We start from the raw sequence: 16354 nt of genomic DNA, 5'->3' as shown, positions 1-16354 counted from the left end.
GTGCGCACACGTGCGTTTCTGTGTGCGTGCGCGTGCGCACACGTGCGTTTCTGTGTGCGTGCGCGTGCGCACACGTGCGTTTCTGTGTGCGTGCGCGTGCGCACACGTGCGTTTCTGTGTGCGTGCGCGTGCGCACACGTGCGTTTCTGTGTGCGTGCGCGTGCGCACACGTGCGTTTCTGTGTGCGTGCGCACACGTGCGTTTCTGTGTGCGTGCGCACACGTGCGTTTCTGTGTGCGTGCGCACACGTGCGTTTCTGTGTGCGTGCGCACACGTGCGTTTCTGTGTGCGTGCGCACACGTGCGTTTCTGTGTGCGTGCGCACGAGTGAGTGTGCGTGCGTGAGCATTCCAGCCAGGAGAGAGGTACTCACCTAAGACCAGCACACAGAACTCACTGCCGCGCATCTTGGAGGCACAGATGACCACAACGTAGTCAGGCAGGCGCTGCTGGGGCGGCACCTCGCTGAGGGAGCGCAGAGACTCCGAGATGCCCTCCCCCAGGGAGCTGTGGGTGACAAGCACCTGCACCGAGTCCTGAGAGACACTGGCGGCGAGACGGGCGAGCCAGGGCAGCTGTGCGGGGGCGATCGAGGCTGCGCCGGGGCCGGGCTGCGGGACCCCCTGCTCCTGCAGAGGCCGCTCGCCCTGCATAGCCTTCAGGGCGATCTGCTCGAACTCCTCCCGCAGGGGAATCTGGTCCGGGCCTGAAGACAGACACACAGCGAGCTGCATCAAGGCCCCTGGCGATGCCCAGAGGGGGCACGGCCACTGCCGATTACAAGCACAGTGACCACTCAGCCCAGGCAGACCCACCCGCTCTTTGAGGTAATGGTTGCTAGAGATCCACACTGTGAGGGAATAAACGCCGACGTGCTGGCAAGTGCAGCTCCCACAAGAGACGATGACCAAAGTGCATCTTCGCAAGGCAATAAGGGGACAACACATCAACCCGATTATTCATCTTCTGCTGGTATGATTGGTTTTAGTTTCTAGAGGACCAAAGAAAGACTCTTCTTTTCTAAACACAAGAGTGAAATCTGAACATTCAGCACTGCGTCAGCCTTTTTAATCAGCAGCACAAAAGCTCATATGGAGGTAAAATTCCTGCAAGATTAATCGTATCGTTTTTTTCCCCCAAAATGGCAAATGTTTTTTTTTTTACACTTTTAGCAGAATTATGTTCTGCAAAAACCAGCCCACCAGCCGAGCAAATTTACATTTTAACTTCTAAGTGCAAAAACGTGACATTTTGAAGGACCAAAGTGAATGAAGTATATATGTGTTACACTACACATCCTGAGGAATGGAATTAGAACTGTGAGAAGGAAAGACGTGCTGTTGGAGCACAAAGAGAAGCCGTAACAGAAATGTAAAGAACCTAAAGGCAGAACAAGACCTTTTAATCCTGTATAAGACTTTTTAGGCCCAAAACCCCCAAAAACGAAAGTGACAGCTCTTTCATACAGTTGCCCAGACGTCTTAATCCCAAGTCTGGGCAACGAGAAAGTGGCACAGGAGCTTGAACGGCAGGAGCGACACTGGAAACGCAGTGTGAAAGAAGGTGTATCTGCGGAGCGATGCAGCTTGTCTGTCTTACCTAATCGAACCAGATACTGCACAGTGAGCAAAATCATGTCCTCCACACTCAGGAGCTGGCTGACCGACACCCCCACGCTCTCCAGAGTCTTGTAGCTCACTGGGGGGTTCTTGTAGCAGCTCACAAGCAGGGGACTGACCACGACATCCCCCACGTTGCCATAGAAATAAGGTAAAGTGCCATAACCTGAAATTAAACAGAACACAGCTGCAATAGACAGCACACCCCACATACTCCTCTTCGGCCTTTTTCTCCTTCGTCAGTCCTTGCCCACTTCACAGGACACGTGGTCAGTCAATGGAGAAGGTGCCTTTTAAAAATCTCTAAAGAGTGCATGGAAGAAGCTGGGTAATACATAAAAAGATGCTGGAAACAGACTTTTAAGACAGACTGAGAAAAAAAATAAACATCTGTAATATACAGAACAGAATGGAGTAATGTGAAAGTCTCAATGCAGTATCATCCACAAAAAGAAAAAAAAATTGAAACATTTTATATGATTGACTTGAGAACTGAGATGCCAGAACAAAGGCAGACGCTTCAAAGGGATGGCAAACCTTGTGGTAGAGGTGTGTCACAAACCGCCGTGACAACGCAGGAGCTTACCGATGAGGATGACGGGCCTGACTGAGGAGGCGTTGAGCAGGTTGTCGGGGACAATGACAGTGTCTCCTGCAGGCAGGGCCTGGGGCTGCAGCACTCCAGACACCAGGGGCAGCAGGGCCTCTGAGAGCAGAGCACACACACCGGTTAGCGCGACACATCCGCCGGGCTAGAGAAAGACCTTCAGAGGCCAAGGACAGCTGCGGCACAGAGCAATCACAGAGCTTTCCTGTCCTTGAACGAGACTGCAGCTCCCCAAGGGCTCACACGCTATCACTCCTCCCTGGCCACGTGAGGAATTCAGGGTTAAAACAGCGCAGTTTCACTCCTCGAGGAAACCTTACTAGGACTGGAAGAAAAAAAAACCAAGAAGCAGGAGAAAGGGAATGTTTACCCCGGTTCTGAAAGAACTAGGGTTGTGTGCGTTTTAAACACATATCACCCTCCACCTCCCCTCAGGCAAAAGGTAAAAAATGGACTGCCAACATATCGTTCCACAAGGCTTTTGCCGAGGGAAAAAAAAAAAATCACATGAAGGTGTTAACACCATCTGAGATCTTCTTCAGTAACTGACAATGCAAGGAAGGCTTTAAATTAACACAAAAAAATGTTCATCATGCCCACAGGAGAGAGCCTCCCTTCCCTTCTCTTATTTTTATTAATTGCTGCAACTGAAGTGGGTTCTTCCATCGGACTGAAATCTCCTTGGGAAACATGGCTTAAGTGTCACTGCACAGCGGCACCTGGTCGCTATAGAGATCACGTGGCCAAGCAGGCCTTGAGTGGGAGGAAAGAAAGGGAGGATAAGAAACAAACCATGACCTCTTGGCCGTGCCGCAGCTGAGAAGAGCAGGCTCGCTCGCCCAGGTGTTGGCGTGGGTAACCTCTGGATTGAGAGACACACGCGCACAGATGTGTGTGTATGTGTATGTTGGGAGCCCTTGTCTGAAAAGCAGGGCACAGGGACCCTGAATATTTGTGAGCCTCACGAAACAGCAGCTCGTGAGAAGTGGAGCACACAGCTGCGGAGCTCTCGCTCCTCCTCGGGGGAGAGCGGTATTTTAGAGCCATGCCTTACCGGAGGGGTGGACGGCGGGTCGGACCGCTGGCACCGGGACTGCAGTGGGGGGCGCAGGCACGGGGGACCCAGGGTACCAGCTGCGGTGCCGCTTCTTCGGGGGGCCGGAGCTCATGGAGGCTGAGGAGGAGATCGGAGGAGTTAGGGCTTCTGCCCGAGAGCAGGCCTGCCGGCGGGGCTGAGAGGACAGCGCTGCTTTCAAACTCCTGAGCGCTGGCGGCAAGGCCAGGGCAAAACCCTCACCCCACACTACAGCGGGCAGGGCCAGCAGACAGATCGCCACTCCAGGCATGACGAGAGAGGGTCTAGCGAAGGTCTCAGGACGACAACCTTCGAGGGACAGGGGGCGCAAGATGGGCAGTTTACATTCTGTTCTCATGTTATACAAAAATGAACAGGAGTTGTTTTCTGAAATACAGAACTTGACTTCGTTCATTTAGTCCTCACATTCCAAGTTTCCCTTTACTGAGTGAAAACGTGGTTCCTTTCGCGTTTGTCTCTATTCAGTCAAAAACACTTGATTCATCCCCGGGGGGCAACCGAAGAAGAATCGGGGACAGGGGGGCACCTGGGTGTTCCCCAGTCAGCGTCTTCCTCCCCAATCAACTTCGAAACAAGACGTTTAGTTCACAAAGCAGGCAGAAGAACAGGGGCTTTCGTCCGTTAAAACAAATGAGCAGAACAGCCACAGCCCGGCACAGCGAATCTCGCACAAAGCTGCGGAAGGACTGCAGAAACCGACAGGGGGAGGCAGGGTAAAGGATGCGACGGAGCAGCAGCGGATCCCTGCGCCGCGCGGGAGGAGGGGTCACCTGCGTCGGGGGCGCGGTGTCCGAGGCTGGGGCACAGCAGCTGTGCTCCCGATGTCGGGGGCTGCGAGGGGCTCGGGGGCGGCCGGCCTCCGCTGCTCGTCCCGTGAGCGGAGCCGCCCGCTCGGGGAGCCGCGGGAGCTGGAACAGGACACACGCGTCAGACATCCTACGCCTAGAGCTCCAAACCCGGAACGGGCCCGTCTCGATTCCGGGACGGAAGAGTGGAGGAGCGATTTATTCCTCCCGGCGGAGCACCGTGTGCGTGTGCAGGCTGGCTCTGGCCTGCCGATGTGAGGGGGTGGGTATGTTAAACGCACGGTTAAGAGCCTCCATCGCAGCAGGGCAGGGCTCCCTGCACACCCCTGCATCTCCCCGGTACACACGCAGCCAATCTGTCCACCAAACAGGACGTCTTCCTATAATCGGGGGTGGGAGACTGTTACATCTTGTCCCGTTGACATTACACTGGCAAGAAAAATACTGCAGATTAAAAAAAAAAATCCACTTTGCCCTGTCCGTAGGATTACATTTTAATAATAAGTAAATATCTGTCTAGTACTTATAAATGTAAAAAACCCCAAACAGCTGGAGATCGATCATGAAAAATGTCAAACACATCTGGACGTTTCTGTTGGTGGATGGAGAGATGAAGAAAAAAATGACTGCAAAACAACCTTTGTGAAAAGTGAGCAATTGATTTTTTTTCATGAAACACTATCAAATATTGATTGCCCTAGTGCTTTTACATGGCATATTGATCAAGGCCTGTAACGTGACTATCTGTATTGATGACATTACTTGTCAATAGAGGCACCTTGCAAATGAGCTATCCCAGTTAGGAAAAATTAAACCGAGCAAGCTCATTATACTCCATTTCCTTTCTATCGATACCTCATCTGGTTGCCAGGCAAAGGAAACAGAAATTCCTAATGATCTCCAAATCATCCCCCGAAAACAGCTGCTGCCTCTGTTTCACGGAGAATCTAGTCACTGCTGAATTCATTAAAACAGCGGAAAAACCTGAAAAACGGACCCCAGCAGGACTATTGACCCAGGTATGCTAAACAGGACAACCGAATAGCGATCTTGAAGATCATTTGAAAAGGCTGCAAGTGAGAGGAAGCATCTTGTTTGTACAGTTGACTAGTAGTTGAAATCAATTTGAAATCACAGAGTCAGCTTCAGCAATGTAGCGGTGGGCTTTGGTCCCAGACTCTCACAACACTCTGTGGCTCTGTTGTTGGGGAAAAAAAGCCTTTTTTTTTTTGTTTGCCGTATAATACGGTTGACCTGAAGAAACTGTTGCACCAGACTACAATCTACATTACCAAGACATAAAAACAGTTTTTCAGTCTACAGCTGCTTATGCTGGCAGCAGTGTAGAATAAGACACAGATGGAAGAGCCCAGCTGGCGCACAGCAAGGCCAGAGACGAGACAAGTGAAGACATGAACCTGTAGGTGGGTTCCTGCTCCCCTGAGGCAAGGTCAAGGCCAGGGGCTTCGCATAGCCGAGATCCCTCGACAGGTCCTGACCTCCGAACACGCTCATGGCTGAAGAAGCCTGCGTCTGACTGGGTGGAGAATCTGCCGCAGAACAAACATTATTACAGACTTCGCACTGATTAGCATGTTCATTCTTAAAAATCCAAAGCACACACACATAAATATGTTAATGTTAATAAGAAATAGGTTGGGGAGGTGCTAGGTTGAATTGAAAACTGTCCATTGTGAGGATATATGAATACAAACCGGCCATGGCCATTTCAAAACGCTAGGAAGCAGGACCTAATATACACAAAGCAGAATCAGAAGTCTTAGATAAAGCAACTTCTAGTGTTGTAAAAACTGTCATGGCTAATAAATATTAATATATTTCATGTACACTACATAATGCATTGAAATGCATATTCAAAATAGCATGAAATATTTCTAGATTATTAAAACAGATTCATAACAGCAGACATTGTCACTTTTCGCCTGCTGTATGTCTTTATTTGTGTACTTCCAAGGACAAGGGCTATGTACTGCATAACCACACAGACAGGATGTCCTTCTCACACTGTCACAGTAGTACAGTCTGTCAATATTGCACCGGCATTATGAATAAAAAAGGTTTAAATAATTTATTCATCCATCTGCATTTGAATAGGCCAATGTCCTGATCTGTCCATTACCACAATGAGGTTGGAGTGTGACCTAGAACAGGAATAAGCAGTGGTAAACGTTAGGCTGAAAAGTAGAAAGAAAAAGTTTTTCACGAACATAAAAAAACAGCCTTTCACCTGCGGGACCTTCTTCCATTTTCTTCTTTCTTTTGACTTTTCAATGTGCTACTAACTTCTGCTTGCACCGTTACCACAATGGACATAGAAAGAAAAAAAGCACCACGCCTTTGGGATTAGACTAGAGGTGTGATTTGCATCTTTGCGCATTAATAGAGCCAAGTCCGCCGTTAGTGACATGATGACGGTCTTGCGGGGCTGGTTTCCGACGCGCACGGCGAGCCAGTCGAACCTCTGGGGGGGGGCGGGAGGTCTGCACACACCTGAGTGAAGACAAGGCGGGGAGCTGGGGCCGTTGCTCGCGCCGCTGTCTGGCTTGGCAGTCTGGGACGTAGAAGAACTCGGCTTGGCAGAAGACACACTGCTGGACGGCTGTCTTGTCTTACATTCTAGAAAGGGAAGGGGGACTCCAATGACCTCTGTGAACAGCCTTGTAAGACGCAAGCTGCAAGATGTGATGCCAACACATATCTGAACTTCACCCATCTTCTCCATCCATCTTCTAACTGCTTCATGTGATTCGGGCTCGCAGGGGAGCTGGAGTCTATCCCAGCAAGCAACGGGCACAAGGGAGGGTACACCCCGGATAGGACACCAGTCCATCACAGGGCACACACAGACCCACACACACCAGGGCCATTTTTCCCAGAGGCCAATTAACGTACCAGCATGTTTCGGGACTGAGGAAACCTACATAAATGTGGAGAGAACATGCAAACTCCACACAGACAGCACCCCAGGTCCAGCACTGTGTCCAGGGCCCCAGGAACACTGACCACTGCACCAGTGTAATGCCCACATATCTGAATTGCTACACAAAATACTTTCACAATTGTCCATTGTTTAATGCACACAACAGTTTTCCTCCAGGTATCGAAGATTCTTCCCCATCAGAAAGTCAAATCCACTCCCTTCAGGAGAGCCCCCCATACGAGCCCTCGTTTCCACACCATGCAGTTTTCTCACCCTTCGTCTGTGAATTGTTTTGAGAGCTGCACTTAAATAATCTTTCTGAACATCTTAAAAACCCTCGAGAAGATGGCACTGATGATATCAGTAAAGGTATAAGGGGAATATCTCATTTATTCAAAGTGAACACAGATTATTTTAATGGTTCCTACCTTCTTATTTCAAAAGCTACGCCACAATCGTTACTTTGTTGCCTCCACCAGTGGAGCAGTGGCTATCACAGTCACTGGATTACCATGAACCAAACTGACCCTGCCTTTATACCGAGCAAATCCGGGCTCCCTTTTCCCCAGTAACCAACAGAGTTATAACATAACTTTATTAACCCTTTACAATTTCTGGGATTAGGAATTATCTAAATAATTCCTACAGCAATAATTCCTAAGTAACAAACAGCAACATAAAATACACTGATTCTCAGCAAGCTTTTTTTAATGCAGACAGGACGAGAAGTCTCAGTCCTGGAGAGAGGCAAGGACAGTAGCAGGTGCACGTAGGCATGTCAAGACGTCAGGTCACCTTTCCAGCAGATGGGGGGGCCCTTACACAGAGCCCCCTGGGGGCTCTTCACCAGGTAGTACTTTAAGTGCTTCTGCTTCTTGGGCTGCGTAGCCAGCTTCAGGTTGATGTGGTTCGAGAACTCCGTGAAGTAGCGAAACCCCTTCTCCCCACAGCCTACACAGTTTCCCGAAAACCCTACGAGACAAAAGCACAGTCTGACTTCTTTGTCGCAGCGTATAAAAAGCGAGGGGGAGTGACTGATCAAAAGGTATTGCATGTTCCCATCTACGAGCATAAAACAATTCTGCGTTCTAAATTTAATTCACGTTTCTGTGGCACATTTTTGTAACATTCATATAAGGAAATATCTGCCTTTCAACATATGGAATGATATTAATATACAACAAAATATATTATTAAACATGGATGGAATTAAGATGTTGCAGACCTCAAACAGTTAAATAAAACCCACAGCACTGCTGCCTCATCAGGAATAAAGGGAGGGTGTTGAGCTTGTTGAATTAAAGCTTTCACATTGTGCCAGCTGAGATGCTTGTCATTACTTTATTTTTCATGATTACTGTAAACAAACCTACATTTGAAGAACAACACAGTCATGTTTGGTCTTTTAATAAGGGGTTTGCTTGAAGAAAATGAACAAGCAGAGACAAAACACTTGTTTAAATTTCCCATTTACAAGAAACGTTACCAACTGCAGTTTGTTCTATTCTATGTGAATATAGCCATTTTCCTTCATTAAAAAGCTCTGCTGATAAGTCCTTGACCTACATACTTAAGATTTAATCAACTACAAGAAAAGATTCAATAAATCTAACACAGCTCTTGAAAATAATTTCATAGCTCGGAAAATAAAGGACAAAATGTTCCAGCTATCCTGAGTGTATTACAAATTAAGTATAAACGTAATTTATACATACAAAAATAGAGTTAACTAATGGCTTCTGTTCAGCCTCATTATTCCGAATAGGGAATATTTAACCGAAAACCCACATCCTCGGAAAAGCTTTTTCTAAGTACAGGCACGATCTTACTCCTTTAGTACTCTGCAGACCCACCTAATAGTGCGTTTTTCCCACTGTCGTCGGGTAGGAACCTTTTGTCCACGGCACAGACCAGGATGTGCTCAGGGATGCTGGGCGATTTGGCCCCGACCAGCTCGAACCCGGGCGGGACCTCGATCTGCTCCATCGCCACAGAGACCAGGCGCAGATCCTTGCCTGCCTGGCAGAAGCCTGAGGAGACGGAAATGCCACCTGGTTACCCGTCAGAAGGGGACTCCTAAGTAACTCCTCACCTTGATCAATTACACCCTCTCTCTCCTCTCAGTCGTACACCACGGGGAAGAGGTCCGCACAAGGGCCAGACAGGCAAAACACCACCCGGCGTCGTTAAACACACCTGAGCACAAGAGACGCGAGCTTTGCTTGAGCTACATGTGAAGTTCAAAGGGGTCGCCCCTTCAGGATGTTAACTACAGGACAGCGGCCTGGCTCAAAGCCATGGATACATCTTATCCAAATCACTAAGAATGAAAAAATGGCCTGGCCTGTTATTTACATGTGGCCAAGAAAGGCCACGAAGCATCGCTCCGCAGGGAACCGTGGATGAAACAAAGCGCTGAACTGGTATCAGGGACCCTTTCCACACACACTATAATGCTGGAACGGCGGTGTTTGCACTGGAGTCACCCAGCAGGCATGCAGAGCTGGAGCATCGGAACAATGAAGTCCCAGGACGCGCGGGACTGGGAAACGGGGCCTGGCTAGAGCGACGCTCCTAGATTACCGTCCAGCGTGCAGGAGCCCTCCGGGGCAGGCCTTTGCAAGTAGGGAATGGGAGGGCTGCTCGTGTCAGACATGTCCTCGTCCTCCATGTCCTCTTCATTCTCCGTGCTGTTGGAGGCCTGTCCATTCGCCAGCTCCTGGCTCGCCCTCTCGGGGGGGTGCAGGGCGATTTCCTTCTCTAGGCCCTCCACCTTCGGCTTCACATCTGTTCGGAGAAAGCGACTCTCAGCCGGTTGGAAAGGATGATGCTGAGACGGTTAACCGGGCGGTAGTGGGGTTTTTGTCCCCCCAACTCGCAAAAAATAAACATTTTAAAATCCCTTTCATGAACACTTCCAGACTCTGGACTAAAGCCCCTGGGGAACGTTTCAGAACACTTTTCATTTTGTTTTAAAAAGAAGACCCATTTTGTTCTGCAAAATCAAGGAAACCCATGAAAGCGAACGATTGGGAGGTCTTCCAGTTGAGTGTTCAGGGGCCCTGGGAAGCTCAGGAGGGGGGACATACCTTCCAGACTGCTGGCGTAGGGCTCGGGCTCCAGGTACAGCTGCGAGAAGACCGGCCGCGGAGCCGGGTTGTTGGAGCGCAAAGACGCCTCGATGGAGTTGTGAAGAGCCTCCTCAAAGCGTGCGGACTTCAGCTGCCCAGCATACGAATTCCCCATTGTCTGCATGAGGGACACCACAGGAGCAGCTCACTGACCAGCCACACACTCAGAGCCAGAGAAACACCCTTGGGCAATTGATTGGGGTGAGTGAGTGTGTGTGTGCGCGTCTGAGGGGTGAGTGAGTGTGCGTGGGTGCGTGCAGGGGGAGGGTGAGTGTGCGTGGGTGCGTGCAGGGGGAGGGTGAGTGTGTGTGTGTGTGCGCGCAGGAGGGGGGGAGGTGAGTGTGTGTGCGCGCAGGAGGGGGAGGGGGAGTGTGTGTGTGTGTGTAGGTGAGTGTGTGCGGGTTGTCTGGACTCCTGCAGCGAGGACAGGCAGGGGGAGCTCCTGTACAAACACAGGAGGGGTGAACAAGCTGCTGCTGCCGGACCTGCAGGCCGTGACGTTTCCACTGCTGCTCAGTATCAGACAGCAAGCAGCAGACAGAGACGAGCTGCACAATAACCTCTACCACCAGCTGCACTCAAAATTCATTCCTCTCGATTTTCTCCATCGGTAATAAGCACTCCTTCATGAGGAATCAGTTTCGTATTTCCCAATATATTTTGCTTGATGCTTTTATCCAAAGTGACTTACATTTGAACCCATACAGCTGCATATTTTAGCAGAGCAATTGTGGGGAAGCACTTTGCTCCAGTGCACAACAGCAGTGGCTGGATGTCAGTGTGTCAGGTGCACTTTCATTGAGAAGAGGCCATCAACCTGGTTTGGCTGTTTGAATGACCCAAGGAACACCTCCATCACCCTCCCTCCCAGCTCCAGTTTCTTAATAGAAGACAGGGTATCAACTTTGACAGCTTGTTCCAGAGTCCCACAACCCTCTGTGTAAAAAAGGTGCCCCCTTCCTCTCAGTTTTAATCACACTTTCAGTTAACAGTGTACAGTTTTCACACAAAATCCATTGCTAATACCAACTGTCTGCTAACAGAATGTGACACTAGCGAGTCACCTCGAGTACAGTTTAATCACATTTACAATCAGTACATGCTGTACCAATCGAACAAAGCCACATTCTTTGCAAGTTTGAAAAATGACCACATAGAGCTAAGACCTAAACTTGTCTGCCTTTAAGCACCTCAGTCCAGACCCAAAAAAAAAGTTACATACTGGTTGATATTTAATTTCCTAGTAACAAAGACATGCAAATAACATGTCTGAGAAGTTAAAAAAACACTAACTAATTTCAGGATGTGAACCTTTACCGTTAAAGCGGAGTTTCTCTGATCCATCTAGAACATCTTGCCCTGTTTCCGATAAAATGTAACTTGGTGTGTTCATCTACTCGGTTTCAGCAGAAAGGATTTCACATCAGAACTCCCCTTAGGCCTGTTCCTGCCGTCTCCCGTAAGGGGTTTCCTATTGGTGTCCTTGGCACCTACAGGAACACTGGCAAGTGCAGACTGATGCTATAGTAACAGAAACAAAAAAGGCTCCTCTTCCTCTCAAACGCCCACAGCCCAAACCATGAGCTCCTCCAGCTTCCCCGCAGGGCGAAAAATACACCAGGAATTTTACGTTTCTTTCAAGGTTAAAAGGGCTGTGCTTCCGTGCAGCACCATACTCCAGGAAGACAGCGGGAACAGCAACAGGACTGAGCAGAGCAGCCAAGGTGGGGGTTTTTCTGGGGGGCTCGGCTGTCTCAATCACGTCCGGCTCGGCGGCAGCCGGCGGGCATGGCGCTCCCCGGCGCAGCTCAGGCGGGAACAGGGAGGAGGGGGGCCGGAGCGTGTGCTCTGGAGCGGGACGCTGCTCTCCGGCACGCGCCGCCTCCCTGGGCGCCTGACCTTTGGCAGCTCTCCCTGGGAAGGGCAGGGCCCCAGGCAGAGCCCCATTCTCATTCCGAACGGCAATTAACCGCAGGCGTGTGCTGGAGAGGGGCAGGCAGGCGGGAAGGGGAGCTTCCCTTCAGAGCGAGTCAACTGTAGGCCTGAAGGACTACCTGCTCCTATTAAGACAGACGCAACTGGCAATACAATTGTACTCATCCTCATCTGCCATCTACAGCTGACATTCACAGAATGAGGCATGCATAACCATTGGGGTTTTTAAAATAAAATACACGGTTGTCCCCTTGAGAATCCTGTACCTACTACGTTGTTTAAAGTTTCTACACAGGAATTTTACGCTGCAACAGTGTTTTATGCTATTTTAGACTTAAGCCACGGAGCAGTCAACAGTAAACGGATGCAGTGCTTCGTTATTTTTAAATTCTAATCTAAAAGAGCAGTGCATCTGAAATAACTCCTGAAGGTCGTTTCTAATCCTAATATGTTTACCATCAGCGGCAGGAGATATATGGAAGAAACTGAGGTTTTATTTGGAAGCCTGCAAAATCTGTGAAAGACTTGCGGAAAAAAAAGGCATATATTCCTCCAGAGAAAAGAACAGATTAGCTGTCACTACTGGTGCTTTGACCAAGATAAGCTGCTTTACACAAAGAGACTGCAGTCCTTTTTCAATGTGGAAAGAAAGAAAAGAAACTCCCGGGAGCTCTGAGGGCCTGCTTCTCTTTTGTGACGGCCTCAAAGCACAAAAGCGCCGTGAGCCTCTGTGCTGAGCCACTTGAAGTAACATTCACCCTCCTCCAATTGTTGTGCACTGACTTCGGAGAGCTGTTACTAGAACCCGACACGAAGAAAAACTGCGGTTTCTCCCTCGCACCACCTGGCCTCAAACTACAGAGAGGTCTCCAGAACCCTCAAGGTCTCCTTCTCCCTCGCCGGCTCCATGCTCCAGGTGATTTCAACAAAAGGGTCCCTGAAAAGCTGTGGGCGGCATGACTCAGTAGCGGTAAACTGGACCGGGGCTGCGGCCAGAACTCTGCTTTAACAGGAAACTCCTGCTCTGCCCTCTTTCATAAAAGAAAAAAGTCCGATTCACCACGGTATCGGCAGCACGTCTCCTACTTCCAGATGACCGGTGGAGAAGGTCTTCATAAAGATCTCTGAGACCTTTCTGAACTGCTTTGCTTCCAGTGCTTTGAACTCAAAAAATACTTCCAACTCTTACGAATTACACTCATTATATAAAAGTCATTATATAAAAAGTCATTATTTTGCAAGTCATAATAATAAACAATAAGTCGTTAAACAGGGCTGTTGGGTATTTTGCTCTTCTTTGACTCTAATTCAATAAAAAAGTAGAAAGATTAGTTATTCCCTGATGTCTTCTGAAAGAAGGCAAGTTCTCTCTTCTAACCCCAATAACTATATTCACATAATTACGTAGGGTATTTAATTTCTAAGTATTCTTTTCCACATATTTCTGGAGTACTCTGTAATGCTTCTCATGATTCTAATGTACACTCGTATATAAAGAGTCTATTGTTTAAAAGGTTTAAAATGTAAAAAATGAAGAGATCCCATAGCACCGCAAATTAAAACACCATTTTAGGAATTTCCCCTCAAAGTTCTTCTGAATTAATTCCTGCCACCCCAGAAAACCTCCTGAAACTCAGACACACTTATCTGGGAACAAGAGGTTCCACGATGAAAAGTAGAAGAATGGGGAAAATAGAAGCGCGTCTTCTATCTGCTTTACAGTGTGTCATTAATTTCTATTCGTTCCCGTGCAGCCAACGCCACCGACACAGCAAGCCCTATCGCTACACTGGTTTCTCCAGTCTGTCTGTTCCTTCACAAAGACTTGCATCCCCTCAGAGTCTTACCTTACGTGTTGATCTTAGCCTTCTTGGAACATATTCACCTCCTGCCCATAGTGCGCGGTAGTGCTGTCCTCTTTGTTAACAGAACTTTAGCGCCTGCAGAGAGAGAGAACAGAGCTCATGAGCAAAGCCAGTCTGCTGGTGGGGCTGAACCCATCCACCTCAGGTCCAGCTCCAGCCCAGAGAAAAGGCCCTACCCACTGCCATCTCCAGATTCTTTCGCACTGTCTTTTAAAAATAAATCAATGTATAGAAGAGGTCACTGCTTAATACATATACACATCTGGCACAACGAAAATGAAAAAATGATCAAATGAAAAGATCGTAATAAAGAACAGTGTAATAACTGTTGTATAAGATTCGGCAAAAGAATACTGCTTTAAACGTCACTTAATGCTCACATAGAACAGTTTAATATCTGTCCGCTTTTCTTTGAAGTTACTTTAATCTTAGATGTAAAAAAAACTGTCAACACAGTGCATGTTATATTTTTGGTTAAATATGTTTTCCATGTGGACATAATAGATCTTTTCTGCAAATGAATACTTTTGGAGGACAAAAAAAAGCAGATTACACCTGCAGGTACACAGGAACAATTACAGATGAGAGGAGGTGACTTGGCCCATCCAGTTCATCTGGCAGGTAGTAGCTAATTGATCTAATGGTCTCATCCAGCCATTTCCTGAAAGAAGCCAGGATAGCTGCTTCCACAACATGGCTGGGCAGCTTGTCCCACACCCCCACAACACTGTGGGCAAAGAAATGCTTCATCTGCTCCATTTTAAATGCACTTTCACAGAAACTGGAAAGGTAATATACTGTACATATTCCCATTTTACAATTAAAAATGTTGAGGTGTCTGCCTGCCTATGCATTAATAAGATGATCATTAACTGATCAGTCATCACCACATCATGGGGAAGCCACAGCTCACCTCGGAAAAAACATGCAACCTACACTTTAGTTCACAGCACACCTGCAGAACAGTTTTACAAAGACTCGGCACAACCCACAACAAAAACTCATGCATTTTCACTGCTGTTATCCCGTACTACTTCACAAAGTCAATAAAACAATATGATGTCACCAGTAATATGAACCTCACGGTGTGATCAGCTTCCCAATCACATTTCGGGTAAGTCTTTTAAAATGTCACAATTCACAAAATGCCAAGAAAATCTAACTGTACAATTGCACAACTGTACAATCCAAGTGCACTAACACTATCAACACTCTTCACAAAAATGCAAAGCCATCCCAATAGGATTCAGCTCCACACATTCACAGAACACCAGCAGCAGCTTACAGAGACTTGGAAAGAAAAGGGGGTTCCGAATATTCTCCTGCTGAGCGCCATCACTTCAGGCCAGAAAGAGCCTGTCAACCTCTCGACAAGATCCCTGGGCTGCTTTTAGCGCTTATTCTGACAATCTGAAATGTCAAGTTCTCTCTACGCATTTTAAGGGCCGATTGAAGATTTCATCTCATTGGCTAGGCATCAAACAAGCAATGCGATCCAGATAACTTACAGTAAACAAGATTGCAGTTACAAGCATTAATCTTGGCTGTTTAAATACTGCTGAGTGAATTTAATTAACCTACACTATTAGCCTGCATAATACAATGCATAGTTTACACACTGACAGCATACTGCCAAATGTACTTACAGATGAGTAATCAGAGAAGATACCTTAAATGCCAGTAAAATGCATGAAGATGTTTTAATATTCTACATTATTAAATTGTAGTAAGATGCTTTTTCAAAAACTACTGAGAAGGAAAAACAAGGGCCTGAAAAGACAGACTAAGGTGGGAACTATCATTGTAAAACAAACATGCTTTTATAAATGTTTACATTTTAACTTGATATCTGACAGGCTAGCCTGTTTCCAGTGGAGGAACTATCACTATAACCAGGAGCCCACACCTGATACCGTAACTATTTTCCACAACTTGCAAACATACAATCAAATCATGCTCCAAAGGGAAGAGCATCTTTTTTGCCAAACTACTGTAGTTTTGTTTTATTAAAATGCATTCCAAAGTTTCAGTTGGAGATTGGAGGCTTAATCACAAATCCTCCAAAATGAGTAGCCCCCAAGATTTGAAAGAGTAGAAACTGATGGGAAAAGCTCATTACAGCCACTGTGAGGTGTCTGCTCCCTATTATCTCCCCAGAGGTACCATTCAACATCTTAATCTTCTGAGGGACAGCATCTGTTAAGCACAAAACAGGAAAGAGGAGGGGGGGGATAATCAGGCATTTGTTCCATTAAATGCATATCAATCTTAAAAGGAATGAAAAAATTCACATGAGCAGATTTAATCGAGAATCAAAAGCGCATTTTTGACAATCTAATTCTGCTCAGTTTAAAT

The 16354-nt window shown here is 47.5% G+C and overlaps 1 protein-coding gene across 5 annotated transcripts in view; it reads right to left on the bottom strand.

The window, feature by feature from the left end:
• Positions 1–16354, bottom strand: part of greb1l (GREB1 like retinoic acid receptor coactivator) — a 68393-nt gene that overhangs the window by 19045 nt on the left and 32994 nt on the right. For 3 of the 5 annotated variants that reach the window (XM_069191634.1, XM_069191633.1, XM_069191635.1), the window contains exons 2-13: positions 13982–14074; positions 10158–10317; positions 9652–9855; positions 8922–9098; positions 7864–8040; positions 6639–6764; positions 5546–5677; positions 4092–4229; positions 3280–3399; positions 2205–2324; positions 1599–1784; positions 373–705 (exon numbers count right to left, since the gene is read on the bottom strand). In XM_069191634.1, coding sequence (XP_069047735.1) covers positions 373–705; positions 1599–1784; positions 2205–2324; positions 3280–3399; positions 4092–4229; positions 5546–5677; positions 6639–6764; positions 7864–8040; positions 8922–9098; positions 9652–9855; positions 10158–10314 — 1870 coding nt within the window. In that variant the 5' untranslated portion in view covers positions 10315–10317; positions 13982–14074. Of the gene's footprint in view, positions 1–372; positions 706–1598; positions 1785–2204; positions 2325–3279; positions 3400–4091; positions 4230–5545; positions 5678–6638; positions 6765–7863; positions 8041–8921; positions 9099–9651; positions 9856–10157; positions 10318–13981; positions 14075–16118; positions 16282–16354 lie in introns of those variants that run through there. The other 2 variants (XM_069191636.1, XM_069191637.1) reach the window with 2 other exon arrangements.

Source organism: Lepisosteus oculatus, chromosome 6 (assembly GCF_040954835.1).
Source record: "Lepisosteus oculatus isolate fLepOcu1 chromosome 6, fLepOcu1.hap2, whole genome shotgun sequence".
Lineage (NCBI taxonomy): Eukaryota > Metazoa > Chordata > Actinopteri > Semionotiformes > Lepisosteidae > Lepisosteus > Lepisosteus oculatus.
This window is presented reverse-complemented; position numbering and strand designations above follow the sequence as displayed.